The 19,741-nt window shown below is 41.0% G+C and overlaps 1 protein-coding gene across 1 annotated transcript in view; it reads right to left on the bottom strand.

Annotated features, from left to right (window-relative positions):
* ACOXL (acyl-CoA oxidase like) overlaps positions 1-19,741 on the bottom strand; it is a 342,867-nt gene that overhangs the window by 112,090 nt on the left and 211,036 nt on the right. The window contains exon 14 of the mRNA XM_032410454.1: positions 7,330-7,439. Coding sequence (XP_032266345.1) covers positions 7,330-7,439 — 110 coding nt within the window. The remainder of the gene's footprint in view (positions 1-7,329; positions 7,440-19,741) is intronic.

The following is a 19,741-nucleotide window of genomic DNA, read 5'->3' as shown; positions in this document are numbered from 1 at the left end:
ATTTAGATAGACAGCAAAGGGGTTAATTTACACTTCAGGTTTCCCATAGCTTAGCCACCCCTTTGCCCTCCCCTCGCCCCATATCCTTGGGAAGTAAGTTATCATAAGACCCAAATAACTTAGATGCTCATTAATTAAAATTAAACCCACAAGTAGCAGTTGTTGCTCAATCAGAAGCCACAAGAGAAACATTAAGAAGCAATTGATACCATGCTTTTGAGAATGCCAAGCACTGAATTAATAATTGCCCTCCATGTAGACAGGAAAGATGGGAGGTCATTTACATGCCAAGTACCAGGAAATTTAAATTATATCAGTATTTATTCTGAAGCTTTAGAAGGTTGAGCTTCTGTCCTAGTCTATTTAACACAAAGTGTAAAGAACTGTCATATTTTATTGAAAAGTATGTTTCAGTCATTCCAGAGACTGTTACTAGGAAACCTGGAGACTGTGAATTTTGTTATTAGAAACTATCTTTTTTGGAATGTTTACTGTAGAATACTGTCCACCTGAGGTTGTGAACTTCGTGTGCTACACGAAGTGGATCTCATCCACCCACCCTATCATGAGTCACATGCCAAGCATGGCCACATCACGTAGCTTTAGGAACTCACCCAGCATAGAAGACTGTGCAGATTCTCTTAAAAGTAGGAATATCGCTAAAGGCAACCTCCTTGTATTTTACAAGAAGGTCAAAATGACTCTAAATTTAAATTAAATTCAAATGTACATCATTAGTCATCAAAGAAATGTAAATGAAAACCACAGTGAGGCAGTATTATATACCCACCAAAATGACTAAAATTAAACATACTGACATCATCAAATGTTGACAAGGATACAGAGCAACCAGAATTCTCATACTTGTGGATGAGGTGTAGAATGGCAAAACCACTTTGGAAAAAGTTCTCATAGTTTCTCATAAAGCTAAAAAAAACAAATACCCTATCACCCAACAATTCTACTCCAACTATTCACCTTAGAGAAATAAAAACATATATTCACAAAAAGGCTTGTATATGAATATTCACAGTAGATCTACTTGGAAGAGTGAAACATTGAAAACATTCCAGGTGTCTCTCCATCAAAAAGAAAATGGAAAGCAAATCCTAGTATATCCATAAAATAGACTACTACTCAGCAATGAAAAGGAACAAGCTAATACATATGACAACATGAATTAATCTCAGAAAGCATTATGCCATGTTAATAAGCCAGCTACAAAACAGTACATACGTACAGTTCCACTTATATAACATTCTAAAACAGGAAAAACTAATCTATGGTAGAAAAGTTTCAGATTAGTGACTGCATCTGGGGTGGTGGTCGCAGGAACTGACTGAAAAGGGACATAATAGAACTTTCTGGAGTGACTGATGACCTATAACTCAACAAGAGTTTCGGTTATACATGTGCACACACTTGTTAAAATTCAGTGAATGCACACTTAAGAGTTATGCATTTCATTGTATGTAAATTCTACATAAGAAGAAAAAACCTATAACCAAATTTTGAACTCTAGTTAATGATGTTCATGCTGAATTATTTAGAAGTAGGCTGATGTCCGCTGTTTACTTTGAAATGCATCAGAGAAAAAAAGATGAATTGATGGGTGTGTTGAGGAATTGATGCATGGATATATATGTGATGTAACAAGCACAGTAACAGGTTAATAGTAGAATCTAGATGGTGGGTGTATAAATGTTCACTAAAATTCCTTTAATTTTGCTCAATACTTGAAAATGTTCATAATATACTATGGCAAAACATTCAAGTATAATGCAGAATCTTCACTTTCCTCAACTCCCACAGTCTCCTAAGGATCTGTGGGGTGATGAGAGCAGCCAGAGCTCCAGTGGCAGCCCCGTGGTTGAGGGGGAGAGCAGCACTCATCAGAACAAGAAAGGACAAGATAGATGGAGCTGTTTGCAGAACCAGGTATGGCCCTGCTCAGAGCCAAGTCCTGCCTCCCTCCCCTAGTCTCGTGAAGACTTCTCAGTACCATCACCAATTCCTCCCATAGTCCACATGAAGGGGTAGTTTCTGGGTGTCTACACAAATGACAGCCTACTTGGAGGCATTTCAGGGCACCAGGAAGTTCTCAGCCCATCTTTCTTCATGCCCCCGCTTGCTCATGGGTCCTTCTCTCATGAGTGGTCAGTATGACTGCCATCCGACTGCTCTACTTGACTATAAGCTCCATGGGCCTCCGAACCCACAGTCACTGCTATGTCACCAGTGCCTAGAGAAGTGCCCCATACATTGGAACCACGTTGGATGAAAAGGTTTTTCTCAATATACATAAAAATCAGAGCAAGGTTTTGGGACTTAAGTAGATAAACACAGACAGACTGAATCAGTAAAACCTGGATGTGTGGGAGAGAGATGTGTACTGTTTTGGAGGTTAATAACAGAGACAAAAAAAAATGGACTGAACTTTCCAAATATTTACAATTGGAATACTGCCTTTGGCACATCTCAAGTCTATCCCGGAAAATTTGCTAGGAATGTAGATTTGCATATGGGTGAGGGTCTGTTTTGCTTTCAAAATGATGGAAGCAAGCCCTGCTCTGCTATCTGGAAAAGAAATGAAAGGGCAGATGATTTGCTGCCAGTTTGGGAACAAGTTTCCTGAATGGATGGAACTGATTCTGATGGGAATTGTACTGTTCTTTCAACTCCTTATATGTTGGAAATTTTTCAAACTAATAAATTGGGGGGAAAGCTAACAGTACTACACAATGCTCATTCGGGGCTAGACATATTAAAAAGATGTACTGACTTTGTAGAGCGTGCAAGAACAAATTGAGACATCACAACTAATAGAGACTTAATTGAAACGCTTCTAGAATATGGGAGTTGATGTTTTCAAGCTTTAAGATAGACTGTAGTTGGGGGCGCCTGGGTGGCTCAGTCAGTTAAGCATCTGACTCTCAATTTTGGCTCAGGTCCTGATCTCAGGGTTGTGAGATCGAGCCCCACATCAGGCTAAGTGCTGGGCATGGAGCCTGCTAAGATTCTCTCTCTCCCTCTGCCTCTGCCCCTCCCTGCCTCTAAAAAAAAAAAAAAAAAAAAAAAAAAAGATGACTACAGTTTAAATAAACAGGAACCTGGGCAGTAGTAAAAAAAGAAAAAAAAGAAAAAAGGACTACAGATTTCCTAATTTTATTTTATGCCAACAGATATGAAAAGTCCCACACACTATTATTTATTGTGTTTCCCATGTTTTTAATCAAGATTGTAAGATGACATTTTCTAATATTTCCTTGGAAATTAGTTCAACACATTTTGCTTATGGAGACCAATAATCTGCCTCCAAATAAAAATAACAATTTAAAAAATACACAAAAGTTTAAAAGCCTCAATAAACTCCTTAAAAATAGAATAAAGGAAACAACATATTTATGAGCATAAATCAGTGAAGTAAAAAACAAAGATACCATAGAGAGGATCAACAAAGAGGAAAGCTGGTTGTTTAAAAAAACAAACAAAAAAACAGACAAACATCCAGTAAGATGAAGCAATAATAAAGAAGAGAGAAAGTGCAAGAAATAAATTTAGGAATGACAAATGGGACATAACTACAGATCTAGCAGAAGTTTAAAAGATAATCAGAGCATAGTATGAAAAGCCTTATACCAATAAATTCAAATCCAAATAATCAATTCCTAGAAAATATTATTTATGAAAACCGACACAAGAAGAGAAAGCCTAAATGGTCTTAAAACAATTAAACTAGAGTTGACTCCTGAACATTGGGGGGAGGGGGCTGACTCCCGTGCAATAAAAAATGTGCATATAACTTTTGACTTCCCCAAAATTCAACTACAAATAGCCTACTCTTGACGGGAAGCTTTATCAATAACAAAAACAGTCAACACATATTTTGTATGTTGTATGTATTATATATTGTATTCTTATAGTAGGATAAGCTACAGAAAAGAGCGTGTTATTAAGAAAATCATAAGGGAGAGAAAATACATTTACAGTATTGTACTGTGTTTATTGAAGGGAGTCCATATGTAAGTGGCCCTGTGCCATTCAAACCCGTGTTGTTCAAGGGTCAAGTGCAATTGAATCAGTAGTTTAAATATTTCCCCAGGCCCAGATAGTTTTCAGATAACTTATCAAATTCTCCCACAAGATAAGAAACTACTCCCAAAATAGCTTTGTGAGACCAGTAAAACTTGATATAAATTGAAATCAGGGAACTACAAGAAAGGAAAACAGTAGGCCAATAAGTAAACAAAAACCCTAAAAACAACACTAGCAAGCCAAACTCAGGAAAATAGAAAAATGACAATGCAGCATAGCAAAATTGAATGCTTCTCAAGCATGCAAGAGTAGTTTAACGTTAAAAGATTTATGAGGGTTATTTATCACATGAACAAACTAAAGAAGAAATACAACATTTCAATAGAAGCAAAAAATCATTTGCAGTAAAATTCATCACCTACTAATGACAAAAATATGTTTAAAATAACAAGTGGGGAGCTTCTTTAGGAAGTTAACGTGTGTCCATCAAAAACTTCAGCAAACATCATTCTTTCTTTCTTTTTTTTTTGCAAACATCATTCTTAGTAGTGAAATGTTAAGCTAATTCTTTTTAAAACCAGGAATAAGACAAAAGAATACCTTCTACATGAAAAAGAATAAAAGGGAATAGCAAGTGGAAAGAAAGAAATAAAATGTCATCATTTGCAGATGGTATGATTGTGTATGGAAAAAACACTCAAAGAATCTATAGACACAGAAGAAATTATTTTTTATGGTGAGGTTTTATACAAAAGTGAACTATATTTAAAATAAACGGGCAACAACAGAAACATAATTTTTTAAAAGCATTCCTTTTACAACAACAAAATCATAAAGTACCTAGAAATAAATCTATCAAAGGATATATTATGTATAGAGAAAATTCTAGATTTCTAGAAAACACTTAGATTAAAATCTTTGACACAAGCATCAGTTTTATATATATAGGTATATATATGTCAATTTTTCTGCAAATCTATAGCTTTAATACACTTTCAAAGAAAATTACAATTTTTAAAAATTGTGGTAAAATATATATAACATAAAATCTACCATTTTAACCATTTTTAAAAGTACAGTTCAATGGCATTAAGCACATTCATACTGTTGTACAACCATCATCACCATCCATCTCCAGAACGTTTTCATCTTCCCAACCTGAAATGCTGTCCCCACTAAATCATAACACTCCCTTCTCTCCTCCTCCCACCCCCTGGTAACCATTTTCTACTTCCTGTCTCTATGAATTTGACTACCCTAGATACCTCAATAAAACCACAGTCATAGAATATTTTCCTTTTGTGTCTGCAGGGCTTTTTTTTTTTTTTTAAGAAACTTAACAAACTGATTCCAAAACTTATATGGAAGTGCAAAAGACCCAGAATAGCCAACACAACTCTGAATTACATTTTAGATATAATATAATATAATAATTATAAACCTAGTGTAATTGCAACAGTGTATTGTTGGATTAGGATACACAAACTGACTAGGAACAAAGTAACCCCAAAATAGAAAGTAATGTGAGTGCCAGGGCAAGCACTACAGATCACTAGTAAAGGACAGTCTATTCAGTAAATGGTGCTGGAACAGCTGACAATCCCTAGGGAGAAAAAAAAAATGAAATTTGATCCCTTCCTCACACTACAGACAAAAATTTCTAATGGATTCAAGAACTAAATGTGAAAGGTGAAATTCTAAAACTTTAAAAAAATATATTTTTTATATATAAAGTATATATATATAATATATATATTTTATATATTTATCTTGTAGACAAAATACAGTAAGTGTGGAGTATAAAAGATTATAAATTCCACTGTAATTTAAGAATTTATGTTAAAAGGCACCATAAAGGAAATATAAGACAAGGCACAGACTTGTAGAAGGTAGGCTGTAACATCTATAACAACAAAGGATAGGAAAAAAAAAAGCCTACAAATCAGTATGAATAAAAAAAAAGAAAAAGAAAAATTGGCACAACACATGGACAGGCATTTCAAATGAGAGGAAATATAAGTGGCAAATAAACTTGTGAAAGCATTTTCAACTTTAACAGTAATAAGGCAAATGCAATTTAAAGTCACAGCGAGAGATCTTTATATATATGTATATACATATACAGTACTGACAAAATTAAGACCGATAAAACCACGTGTTGGTGAGGATACCGGTTCTACAGGACACACGCTGCTGGTGAAGGTATAAATTTGTACAGTGACTTCGAAAGATAATTTGTTACTATCTAGTGAAGTTGAACATTGGCGTACCCCACAACACCAAAATCTCACTCCTAGGTACTATATACAACAGCAACACACTGCAAATCACTAATGGGTCATAAAATCAGTTTAAAGGATTGAGATCAGTATTTTAAAAAAAACAACAATTGAAAACTATCAGAGACCATCACGAGTAATAGGCTAAGCATTGTTTCGTGAGATGTTTGCTTCAGTGGTGTCTGCTGGGTGTGTGTGTGTGGGGGGCTCTATGGATGTGTGGGCGTCAGTGGTTGATGTAAAATTTATTTCTTATTCTGAGTCACAGCAACTAAAGTTGAAGGCCCTGTAGAAACTCTTAGACATATTCCCCAGAGAATGTACAAGATTTTTCATAAGAGCTCTGTGCCAAATATCAAAAACACAACCCAAATGTCCACTGATATTGGAGATTAGAATGGGTAAGTAAATTGGGGCATATACACACGATGAAATATTATGAACAAAGAGAACAGTTCTTCATCTACACATATCACAACTTAGATGAATCTTAGAAACAAAATAGAGTGACAGCAGGAAGCTACAGCATACCACATACATTACCCCTTATTTATCAAGCCTAAAGACAATACTAAAAAATCAATAAAAGCAAGCACAAGCATGGATCCTGAAGCCAAACTACCTGGGATCAAATCCTAGCTCTGCCACTTACTAGGGCATAACCTTGGGCAAAATACTTAACCTCTATGCCTCAGTCTCCTCATCTGTGAAATTGAAATAATAACCTACCTCATGGGGCTTTGGGAATTAAAATCTCTGAAGTATTTGGAATAGGCGACACACAATAAAGAAGGAACAGGAGTAGAATAAGAACAGAATTAGCAATGTTCTGGTTCTCCAGTTGGGGGCGTGGGGGCATGAGCACCGACGCTACATAAATCATGTACTTTTTGTATATATGGAATATTTAAAATTTCAACAAGAGTGAGTTGTGCCATGACAAGGCTCCACGTGCTCAGGCCCAGTAATAAGACACCGAGGGCCAAGGATGGTGCCAGCCTAAGGAATGACGTACCTCGTTCTCAGCTTGTCACTCCCAGACTCAGCGCAGTTTCGGAGCCAGCTGAAAAGTGGCTTCTCTTTATGCTCTTTGGTGTATTGAGCCAGCAGTTCCCGCACCACAACCTGTGCAGAGAGGTTATCATTCGTCAGCCCTTTGTCAAGAATGTAAAAAAGTGCTAGAGTGTCTTGAAATGCTGTAGCCAGATAAGGTCTAGTTGCTTCTAGCAAAGTCCTTGGAAGGAATCAAATATATACCCCATCCTTCCGGAGGCCTCTGTTTGCCGTGGCAAATGTGAAGTTCTTCCACTACCACTGTCAATCCCAACTCGACTAACCAGCTAACTACTTACTGCTCGCTCTCTCCCACCTGAGACATCAGCCTCTAAGGCCAGTCCTGGGACCCAGTATTCTAGCCGACACTCCAAATAAAACCTACTTGCCTTCCCTGAACCAGGTAGATGGATGGTCTGTTTTCTTTTTTGCTTCTAATATTCTATGGTTGATTAGGCCTTTGGGGAACAGTATTAAATTGTATACATACAACAAGCTCCATCAATCTTCTCGTCGGCAGCTTTAGAGTTATAATTTGGCCCTAAATTACTGCATGCTTTTCTGGTTTTGTTTAAAAAAGATGTGCATGTCTAGCCTGCTACAGAGAGAGGCCCAGTGGACAGTTGGCAGCAAGTGCTAGACATGTCAGTGAGACCACCTCGGACCAACCTGCCTGCTACGCCTCTAGCTGACTGCCATGGTACGAGTGGGCCCAGGCTTGGCCGGCAGAGGGATGAGCCCCTATGAGCTCAGCCCAAACTGCTGACGCGCACAACCATGAGCTAACAATTGTGTGTTGTTTTAAGTTACTCCATTTTGGGGTGGTTTGTTACATAGTAAAAAATAGTTGATTCAGTCACATACAAAACTAACTTTAGAATATTTCCTTCTTTGTTTCAGAAACATTGATGTTTTTATAGAGATTACATAAAATGTTATATATACTTTCAATCAACAGTATATCTTAAATGACATTTTTGGCTCACATTGCTGTCTCTCATTCTAGTTATCTGTTTAATGGCTGTATAATATTTTTGTTGAGAACCATCATAGTTAATGAGACATTCCCATTCACTTAGATATTTAGCTTGTTTCCAATTTTATACTGTCATTAATTACTTTGATATCAATATATTCAGACAAATAGCATTCATTGTCCCCCCCCCCTTTTTTTTTTTTTTTTTGGTTATTACCTAAGAATAAATCTCATGAACCCAACTGATGCAAAGATCCTTACAAAGGGCCACCTTGCCTATAAGAGGGATCTTGGAAACTTGTCAAGGCATATTTGCCTAGGGGAACTTTATTGGCAGTGCTGGGAAGAGCCAGTCATGCAATTCATGGGACAGTCTCAACCTGCAGAGGACTGTGCCACCTCCATTGTCCTGCCCAAATCCACGTACTCAAACCCATACAGCCAACTGATAGCCCAGAGCCTAACTCAGTTACACCAAAGCTTTCAGGTTCTTCCCATCTGAGCCTATGGAAGGCTTAAGCTCCCCTGCCCCCTAAAGTTAGAGAAGGCCATAGGACTTGCTCTAGATCAGTGACATGCAAGCTGGTGTGATGTTCCCAGTTCTGACAGGTTCCTAACCCGGGACTTCAGTCTGCTGGAGGCTGCCATGGTAATCCCATGTATAGATAAAGGCATTGTCCTCTATATTGTTATGTTTATTATAAATTCCTTTTGTTTCTTTGAAGTATTGTCTTGAATTCTTGAAATTATATCTCTAGATAAGTTGTATTATCCATGATTTCATTTCAGGATAGAAAAGGTGGTATTACAAAATATTTTTTATAAAAAAGAGGGCATTAGGTCTAGTATGTTTAAGAATCACAGTACAGGGGCGCCTTGGTGGCTCAGTCGGTTAAGCATCTGACTCTTGATTTCTGCTCAGGTCATGATCTCGGGGCTGTGGGATCGAGCCCCACATTGGTCTCTGTGCTCGGCATGGAGCCTACTTCTCCCTCTCCCTCTGCCTCTCCCCTCCTCTGTTCTCTCTCTCAAATAAATAAATAAAATCTTAAAAAAAAAAGAATGATAGTACAGTATTATGGGTCAAAGGATGCGAACATTTTTAAGCCTGCTGCTATACGAAATAAGTGTAAAAATCAAAACACTCCCAGCAACGGGGAGAGATTAACTAATTTTAACTAGAATTAAAATTAAAATTATATAGCAATCAAGCTTCACTGACACATCACTAGAATCAAGATTTACACTGTTTGTTTTTGCGAATCCATTACATTTATGATGGTTTTAACTCCATCTCCTTCTTGTTGCAAGAGCAACATCATTCCAAGCATTAAAAATTCCTTCCTCTAATTTCCACTCTTCCATATCTTTACCTTTCTCTATATTTCTCCATAGCATTTATTGCTGCCTGATGATCTAGAGCAAAGCAACTTGTCTCCTGGTTTCTTGTCTTTCTACTGTCTGGAAGGTAAGCACCCGGAGGTCAGTTTGCTCATCCTTATGCCATCAGACAATGGAAGACACAGAGTTGAGAGCAGAGGAGTCTTTCTTGAATGAATGAATGAATGAATAAATAAATAAATACCCTTCCTGTTTTCAATATTTTATCCAATCTGTTCAATTCCTTAACAATTCCTTTAGCTTTTGTCACTACTTCCACCTTTCTGATTTAAGCGACTTAAATCAGAAAAAAAAATTCACTCTAACTGGAATTAAAATTAGAATGATGTAATAATCCAGTTCAGGCGTTACACTTAAGAGAAAAGACAGACAAATGGGGCTCTGGCAGATTAGTCATTCTGGATCTTTGCTCCCTTTTCTTTCCTTTTTGTTCCTTGCTCTTGGCATCTTTCCTCCTTTTCTAGGTCATAAGACAAGAAAATATCATTTTAAAAGTGAGTTTATTTCCTGCTGTTGATACTCCCTTGGTAAAAGATTAAATGATTGAAGCTATCAGCTACCATGGGGTTTGGGCATTACAGTCTCTAAACCTAATACTTTATTTGATAAATGACCAGAGAGAGGCAAAGAAATCGTCACAATCTTGACTGGGCATGAGACAAAAATGTGCTTGTTTTCACTCATAGATGTGCTCCTAAATACGTGTGTGTGTGTGTACATATACATATATCAGTTTTTTAACTTGCTATTTTAAAATAATTATAGACCCACAAAAAGTTGAAAACCTAAAATAGTACAGAGAGGTTTTCCTAGTCATCACCCAGATTCCCCCCAGAGTGATATCTTACACAGCAATAGTGATTACCCAAATCAGGAAATTCAATACAATTTTACTTGTAATAGAGGTTTCATTTGAAAATGAACCCAGTAGTAGATCATTTTGTAAAGTGAAAGAAATATTATCTTTTTGCAATACAAGTGATTACATCCTTATCTAAGTCTGGTGTTTTGAATACTCACACGAGATTTTCTTAAGACAACTTGTGATGTTATTTCTTTCTAGGTGACTGTTTTTGTGGTCGTGTTGTTTCTGTGGTTATTTACACAGTTCTCTGGTTCTAAATAAGAATACTCTTTATTTTCTTCTATATACTTGATTAATCCCCAGTGCACCTGCTCAGGAGACCCTTTCTTAAGGGAACTCTAGGGACTGGGTAGTCAGAACAGCCATGTGCTTGCCTTTTAAAAAAGATCCCATCTGTAGGAGGAATCACGCTAATCTACAGCCAACATTTGGAAACTATGAGCCTAAGCAATTGTGCAGAATAATGACATCATAAACATGCATTTATAATGAATATCATATGCATCAGGCAACACTGATTATATAACATCAATGAAAGTTTTTTTTTTTTTAGGTCAAATGGCTTTTCAAGGCACCTATGAAGCAACTAGCATTTCTACATACTAAGTATTTCACTGATTTATGCCAGGTACAGTGAAACTTGGATGAAAAAGTCTAACAAGTGGTGTCTGCTGCCAAGACAGAAATATTGAGAGCCAATTAGAATAATAAACAAAGTGTCTACGGAAAAGCCACCAGACATCATCCATTATGTAACAAGGACAAGCCAGGAAGTGGGGCTGCACTCAGGCTTGCACCACGTAGGGTGATGGGGCCACTCAAAGTGGCAGTACTTATGGCATTGGGGCCCCAAATCATGCCCTAGGCATGACCGGCTATGTCATTTGGAGACCAGTGCCAAGTGAAAATGCAGGGCCCCTTGCTCAAAAATTATGAAGAATTTCAAGATGCTGAGAGCAGAGTGTTAAACCCCAGCACAGGCCCTTCTGAGTGTGAGGCCCCATATGACTGTCCAGGTTTCACCCCATGAGGCTGGACCTAGCCCTCGGGGTCTCAGTAGGACTGCAGACACAAACGTCACTGCATGTCCCATATTTCTATTACATCGACATCTGGCAACCCTAGGCTCCTGATGGCAGCTCAGGTGTCACTCAGGGTGTGAGACTGAAGAAAAAGCCAAGTGGACATGATTCTCCAAGCCCTTAACTATTTTCCTCTGTTAGGTACTGGACATCCCATCAAGGTGAGATTTCTTTGAGGGGAACCTTTAAAAATTCCCTGGGTAGAAGAAAAAGAAGGAAGGAAGGAAGGAAGGAAGGAAGGAAGGAAGGAAGGAAGGAAGGAAGGAAGGGGGGAGGGGGGGAGGGAGGGACAGGAGAGGTGAGGAGAAGAGAGGAAGAGCTGTTTTAACACAGAAACCCACACGTACAATGCTCTGAGTAATTGTTGGGCCTTAAACATGGATTTGAACTTTATACTTTAGGAAGATGGACGGATCCAAAGCAGTGATGTAAGCCCAGCAAAAATTCATGCACTGCTCAGTAGAACTTAGGAGTGGTCAGTTTTTTGGCTTGATATATATATATTTTTTTGTTAAATCTGGATCATATTTAACTTATTTTCCCCATGTCTCCTCCCAGTAGGAAATAAAATATATCCCTGTGGTTTCCTTCCTTCATGCCACCCACATTTATGGAGCACGCACTGTGGGCAAGGCACCTACTGCCTATATCGAGTATAGTGGGGATTACAGAGATGACTAAGAATTATCTGTCCCTCAAGTGGCACAGATAAGCTTCATCCATTCGTTCATTCATGTGTTCAATACCTAATAGTAACAACTGCCATTTTTTTTGAGCACCTACTAAGGCTAAAGATCTGTTCCAAACTCTTTATGTGGAATGACTAATTGAATCCTCCTGACAACTTTGGGTCTTTAGCAGAATCATCCCGTTGCCCAGATAAGGCAACCAAGGCCTAGAGAGGGTAGGCAAGTTGCCAGGCTCACACAGCTAGGAATGGTGGAGCTAGGACTTAAGCCCAGAGCCCACGCTTTTAATAATTGCACACCTACACTGCACCTCCCATGTGTCAGGCTCTGTGCTGGGCACTGGGGTACCGAGAGAAGCAAGAAGCCGCTGTGCTGGGGAGACGATCAGTAGGACGGAATAATGGGATGAGGGTGACAGAGGTAAATTCAGAGTTCACTGGGTGCAGCGTGGGGCAGCGCAGGGAGGGGCACCGGCAGCCAAGCCCCTCGCACTTGACGACAGTTCTGCCGCTGAGAAGGAACTGGGGAGGGGAGACAAGGGCTTTCACCCTGCAGGCACAAGTGTGGAGAAGCATGGGCGCCCGGAGTGTGCAGCCGGCAGGGGCTGGCTGTGGAGAGCCTCGGCCGCCAGCCCTCGGAGCTGACTCTGTGCCCAGGGGCGTGGGGAGCTCAGTGGCAGGCCAGAGCCGCAGACCTGGAGGCTGAAGTGAAGTAGCTGGAGGCTGCCTGATGAGCCATCCCTGCTGTTGGAATTCCTGACCCACAGAACCCATGAGTGCCTTGAAGTGCTTGTGGTTTTATGCCACTGAGTTTGGAAGTTCGGCTAGTGTGTTAAGCAGCAACAGACAACAGGACAGGAAATTCTTCCAGTCCCCATTGACCCTTTATCCTCTTCTTCCATTCTCTACCTCTCTTTCTTTTTTATCCCCTCCCCTGCCTGTCCTCCTCCTCCTCCTCCTTCTCTCCACCCCGTCCCTTCTCTCCTTCCATATCTGCTCACTGATTTGCCTTTAGAAGTATCTTTAAGCCACCAGGCCGGACACCATTCCATGCACCTGGACCCCATTAAATCAGGCAGCTCTTGCCATGTACTGGCTCTCACCCTGAGCTGACGGGGCCCCGGGCCGCACCCGGGCTCTCCCACCTGGGCCTTGCTCTCCTTCCATAGATTGGACTCAATCTTCTGCTCTGGCGCTGGACAGAGCCTTCCCACTTTCTGCCTCCACCCTGATCTAGACTCTGCTTGTGGAAACACTGCCCACAGCTACGAGGAAAGCCCTTTGCCTGGCCCAGCCCAAACCAGGCCCCTTGCATCACAGGCACCCACAAAGCATTTACTGAGCATCTATTATGTGCCCTGCACTATCCTAGCAACAAGTTAACATTACTGAGCTTTTTATCATATGTGCCAATAACCACAGTTAATGCTTTGCCTGTGTTCTCTCATTTAATCCTTATAACATCCCTGTAGCGTCTGGGTTATCACCTCCACTTTTAAAATGTGGAAAGGGGGCCTCCAAGAGACAAGGAACTTGTCTCTATTTCATGCTATATAAATAAGCTCTATATAAATATGGACTCTATTAAAGAAACTCTGTAAATAAAATGATGAACACGTTGACCATGGAATTTGTAATCAAATGGAGAATAAGCAACAACAGCACACAGGCTTGAGTGAGCCCCTTCTGTGTGCCGAGTGCTTGATGGGAGTAATTACAAGAGTCCTACAAGGTGCAGATGATGCTCGGGGTGCAGGTGGGGGCTCAGAGAGGCTAGGCCAAGGGTTTCACGATCAGTCAGTGTGGGCAAACCTGGCTGCTGAGGCCTCCCACCCGGGCCTCCAAGGAGGCCTTCTTCCAGAGCCCCCGCCTTTGCAGGTTCTGTAGTGACAGATCAGATGGGGGGACTTCCTGCAGCTAGAGGTCAGCCTCAAACCTTGAAGCCTGGCAGGCAAACTCTCAGGAATGTGCTAGACTGCAGGAAGGGAACTCTTAAAGCTTTCCCGCTCTCCTCACTCCTCCCCGGGGACGGGCACAACCTCATCCATCAGCTTCTGGGGCCATGTTTGCTAGAGCAGAAGCTTTCAAAGGAGGTAAGCAGGCGAGGGCTAGGAGGTCTGCACCTCCCGAGTGCCAGGCTCTGTGGCTCAGCGCACCCCACAGACATGTTTTCTTTGACCTCCCCCTGCCAGCCCTTTCACATTAAGAACAAATGATGTGTTTCCTCTTCTCTTGAAAAATTGGAATTTCTGGAAAGCCTGAACCCATGTTCCCTTGAGGCAGCAGTCAGTGGGAAGTAAGCAGCAGCAGCCCCCTAGAGAGGGCTGGGGCCCACGTCTGCCCCAGTCCCCACTGTGCTCTGAGATTTCGGGGGCCTGCTCTAGTTACATGGGTGTCTGCCTGGCCCTGAAGACCCTTGATCTGGTAACCCCCGCTGTGGGCCTCATCCAAGGATGCCAAGGATCGCCATGCAGCCGGTGTAAGGAGCCTGGGAGTGGGCCCCTGATCCCCACCTCTGCCCCTTCCCATTTTCTGGCCTCATCAATCAGCCCCCTGTGGCCAGGCCAGTTCTCCTTGAATGGTGGAGCCCAGCTCAGGAGCATACCTACCTTGTAGGACAGGTGCTACTGGTCAGCTCTCTGCTACTTGCTGCAATTGGCCCCCACACAGTCTTTGCTTTCTGGCCCACACCTTCTCTCACTAAAGAGGTGGAAAATGCCCAATGCTCACCCGCAGCTCCCATGCAGCTAGGGCATTGGCAAACTGCATGGTCCTGGCCAATGGGATCTCAGAGGAATTCAGCTGAGGGCTTCTGGGCAAGGTTTCTGGAATGCCCTCTAAGACGCAGATGAGACCACCCCAGAACCATTCCCATGTCGGTGGAGTTGACTGCTGGAAAGAGGCTTGGGCCTTAAGGGCAGACAGGCCACAGAGCCAGCTCTGGGGTTACCATGGAGGGTGATACATGTTCTTACGGTTTAGGCCATGTTGGTGGATATTGTGTTATATGCAGCCAACTGTGTCCTGACTGCTAACCCCATTGGCAGCTGGGTCCAAGGTAATCTCCCCGACTCTACCTTGTCCACCTTCCCCAGTGCAGAGCTGCTGCTCTTGTCCCAGGTCTTCTCAGCCCCATCCCCCAACCCTTGCCTTCCAACAACTCTCCCCTCTCCCTCTCCACATGCTCCTCTCTGCCCCTTACAGCAAGTTTCCCTATAGCACATGCACGTATGTCCAGCCTCTCCTGAAGCCCAACCCCCTAACAACAACAAAATGTCCAGTGGAGTTGGTCGGAGTAGATATTACTGGTATACTTATTTTCTTTTATTCAAAAGGGAAAGTAACTAAAGTTTTACATCTGTGACTAAATAAATAAATAAATAAATAAATAGTAATGAGGAGAATGTTAAGAAAGGAAATCCTATGAAGTTTTCTGTATCTTGAGTAAGGCACAAACCCTTTCGGAAGGAAAACAAAAATTCTCCTTAACCCTCAATGTTGACTTAAGTTGTTTCAAATCATAATGTTACTTGAACATGTTCAAACATTTAACTAGATACAAACACCTTATGTTGTGGCTCTCATTCAATTATAAATTATGAAATTAAATACAAGCAAAACTATAAAACTAATGAGAATCACATCAACAGTCCTAAGAACATGTGGCAGACTGTTCTGCAGCATGACCTTGGCCCTCCCTGGCCATGTGGGTTCCTCTGGATGGGTTATGCCCACGCCTCTGAGGCCCTTCCCCTTCCAATCTCTGACTATGAAATACTCCTTCAGCAGCACATCATAGCTCCCCTCGGCCTTCACTTGGCACAAACACATTGTTTTAGTCATAGAAAACCTACATTTGTTCTTTTTTCATGGGTTCCTGGTGACCAAGGTGATATTATTTGGTGCAAAAGGCCTTGTAAATTTAAAGATGAAAGCTGGAATCCCATGGCAGTCTCTGGTTTTATGGTTGTTATTCAGACAATCTGCAAAACTCACTTAGACTATTTCTGTTTAGATTATCATCAAAATTAAAATAAATAATTAACACATTCTCGTAAAGAACTCATAGATCCCAATTTGAAAAACAATGCCAAAACCAATATCGCCGTAGAGAGAATGAAGTCACTTTGGGGAGCGGAGAAATAAAGATAAACAAGTGGGCCAGCTTCAGAAGGCTCCCTTTCTCCAAAATCTCACACATGGGGCCCTTGGGGAGAGCTTTCAATATTTAGATGCTAAAACATCTGGTTTTGAAAAAAACTGGTGCCAGCTTCGTACATTGGTCATTGGATTTAGAAATAGAAAAATAGAATGCCTTTTCGAATTACTTTGCTTAGCTTTTCTAAGAGTGCATCACCCAAAAGTCCCTCCAAGTTTCCCCAAATGATCACATTTTGTAAATGCTTCCTGTCAGTTCTATTCCCTAAGCAGAACTACAAGCTGTCCTCCTCACTCCATTTCAATGCCACCACCCTGGCCTGGACACCACCACCTTCCTCGAGGGTGAGACTGGGTCCCAAGCCCACTCTTGGCTTCTCTACCCATGGCCTTCACAGCCCTCACTAGGCCAGCCTCTGCATGCCTCTCTGGTCTCATTTCACACACCTCCCCTTAGTTCTTGCTGCCATCACTGGAGGTGATTCTGGGTGTAACTCCCCATCTATAGGTCTTAGGGAAGATTCCTTGAACCATTTGCCCCTAATTCTGCTGGGTAAAGCAAGCCCTCAGCTTACCCCCTTGTTCTCTCTCTCCAAAAGCCCTCAGATTAGGAAGGCAGCTGATCCTTCAGGTAAACAGACGTGTCATCCACAGCCCCATCACCTCTGTACTAGCTGTTCCTCTTGCCATCCAGATCTCAGGCACTTTAGAACTGATGCTCCATGGCCCTGAGATTGGGTTTGACCCAAACTTCACCTTTGATTTTAGGGATATCTGTACTTTTCTCCTTCTGCCATCTCAACATCTTCATCTGCTTCTCAACTATAGCCAGAAGTCTGGGGCCCCAAAATGTTCTTTCTGGTTTACTGTGTGGGTCCTTCCAGGAGCAGGGGGAGTCCAGGTTTAGCAGCCTGAGGTCCTGTCCTCACCTAACATTGTACTGGTCCCAAGGCCCCATTCTAGCCCTTGAGGTTCTGCTCGTCTGGGAGAAGAATGTGGAATTCTCTTCAGTGGTAGGAGTGGGGAGAACACTAAGGCTGGAGGGTGAGGGGTGTGTATGCGCGCGCGTGTGTGTGTGTGTGAGAGAGAGAGAGAGAGAGAGAGATACACTGGTCTTTGTTCTCTCTTTCAGAGAGGACTTCCTTTCTTTGTTACTCTTCATTCCTTCTCTTTCTTCACTTTCATATTTAAAGGAGGGATTTTTAAGAAAATTGTTTTTAAATATACCCGATTTTTAAAATTCAAGCCATACTAAATGGTCTTAAATAAAAAGTAAAAGTCTCTTGCCCAATCCCTTTCTTCTAAGACCTCACTCCATAAATAACCATTTTTAAGTGGCTTTTGTTCTGCTAGAAGGAGACGCTTCCAAGCGTCAACTTGAAACAGATTCTCCTGTCATGTTTTGGTTTGCTTCATATCTGGAGCATGCTTTTCTTGAGTGGTTTTGTTTTTCCTAAAATCTTAATGGACTTTCCCCCCTTGTTTCAAGAAAAAACATATGCCTTTTCCATCACATCACTAAGATCTTCCTGCTTTGTAATCATTCTATTCGTTGAACCAAAACCATTTCCTTCTGAAGCCATTCTTTTAATCCCTCCGACTTCCTGTTCTAACTGGGACTAATTGTGTTCCAGGCTCGCCACACCACTACTATCCAGGTATTTCTTTATACATACTCCTCCCCTCCTGGATTAGCTCCAGAAAGCATACATGTCTTTCTAATTCTTAATTCTCTTTATGCTTTTCTGCAGTTCATCTACAAGTAATGTTTTTCAGAAAGTGCATGGCAGGTAAACTTATTGAGCAATTCAATATCTGTAGGTCTTTATTTTGCCTCATATTTCATCAATAATTTGGCTAGCTATGAAATTTTACATTCAGGATAACTTTCTTCTGAATTCTAAAGGCATTGTTCCATTTTATTCTAGAACCTTGCCACTCAAAATGTGGTCTACAGACCAGCAGCCTCAGCATCACCTAGGAGTTTGCTGGAAATGCAGAACCCCAGAGCCACCCAGAATCTGAATGTGAACAGGATCTCCAGGGATGTGTGGGTGTGTTAGACTTGAGAAGTGTTGTTCTAGCCTTCGGCACTGCTGTTAAAAGGGCTGAGTCAATCTTATCTCTTTTCTTGGTAAGTAATCTGATTTATTTTTTCAGTCTAAGGTTTGGGGACCCTCTTTTGGTCCTTACCCAGCGATATAAAATTCTCCAGGCTGTTTTTAGGCTGTGACCCTTTCCAGTGGGTCCTGCCAATTTCAAAACTTGTGCCTCTCTTCAGATCTGGGAAATTTTCTTCTTTTCTTTCTCTAATTTTGTCTGCCTGTCTGTATTCTCTGTTTTCTTTTTCAGGAATGTCACTGATTTCCTCGATTGCTCATCCATATCTTTTATTTCCTCTTTATTTCCGTTCACTTGGTTTTTCCGATCTTCATTCTGAAAAAGTTTTCTCAAATTTATCCTTCAGCAAAATTTTAAAAATTTTGCAAACGTTTAATTTTAATTTACTAAGTTTCTCTGCACTACAGGTTACTATGGTTTAATGTAATGCTCATTTTTCATAGCAGGGTGTTCTTGTTTTATGGATGTGAATGTTGTCACAATCTCGAAGGATACTAGTTTTCATTTCTCTGTTTTGTTTCTTTAAGTGCCAGCAGTTGTTTGTTCATCTTGCTCCTTCATTTTCACGTTGTTGATTTTCTTTAAATGTCTGATCATCCTGCTTAGAAAATATTATGGAATTATTGTTCATTTGCTTAGGTATGATGATGGTATTGTGCTCAGTAAAAAACTGTCTTTATTTTAGAAAATGAATGCTGAAGTTTTTACAGATGTCTGCAATTTATTTTCACATGGTTACACATGCACGTGTGTGTGCACGCACACACACACACACACACATACACACACACACACAATAAGAAAGAAGACATTTAGGGACACCTGGGTGGCTCAGTCAGTTAAGCAGCTGACTCTTGATTTCTACTCAGGATGTGATCTCAGCGTCCTGAGATCAATCCCTGCGTTGGGCTCCATGCTGGGCTTGAAGCCCGCTTAAGATTCTCTCTCTCTCTCCCCTGCTCTGCCTCCCACCCTCCCTTCCCCCTGGCATGCGTGCTCTCTCTCTCTCTAAAAAAGAAAGAAAGAAAGAAAAGAAAAAGAAAGAAAGAAAGAAAGAAAGAAAGAAAGAAAGAAAGAAAGAAA

Source organism: Phoca vitulina, unplaced genomic scaffold (assembly GCF_004348235.1).
Source record: "Phoca vitulina isolate PV1807 unplaced genomic scaffold, GSC_HSeal_1.0 scaffold12, whole genome shotgun sequence".
In the NCBI taxonomy this organism is placed as follows: domain Eukaryota; kingdom Metazoa; phylum Chordata; class Mammalia; order Carnivora; family Phocidae; genus Phoca; species Phoca vitulina.
The sequence above is the reverse complement of the archived record's forward strand: the minus strand, read 5'-3'. Positions and strand labels throughout refer to the sequence as shown.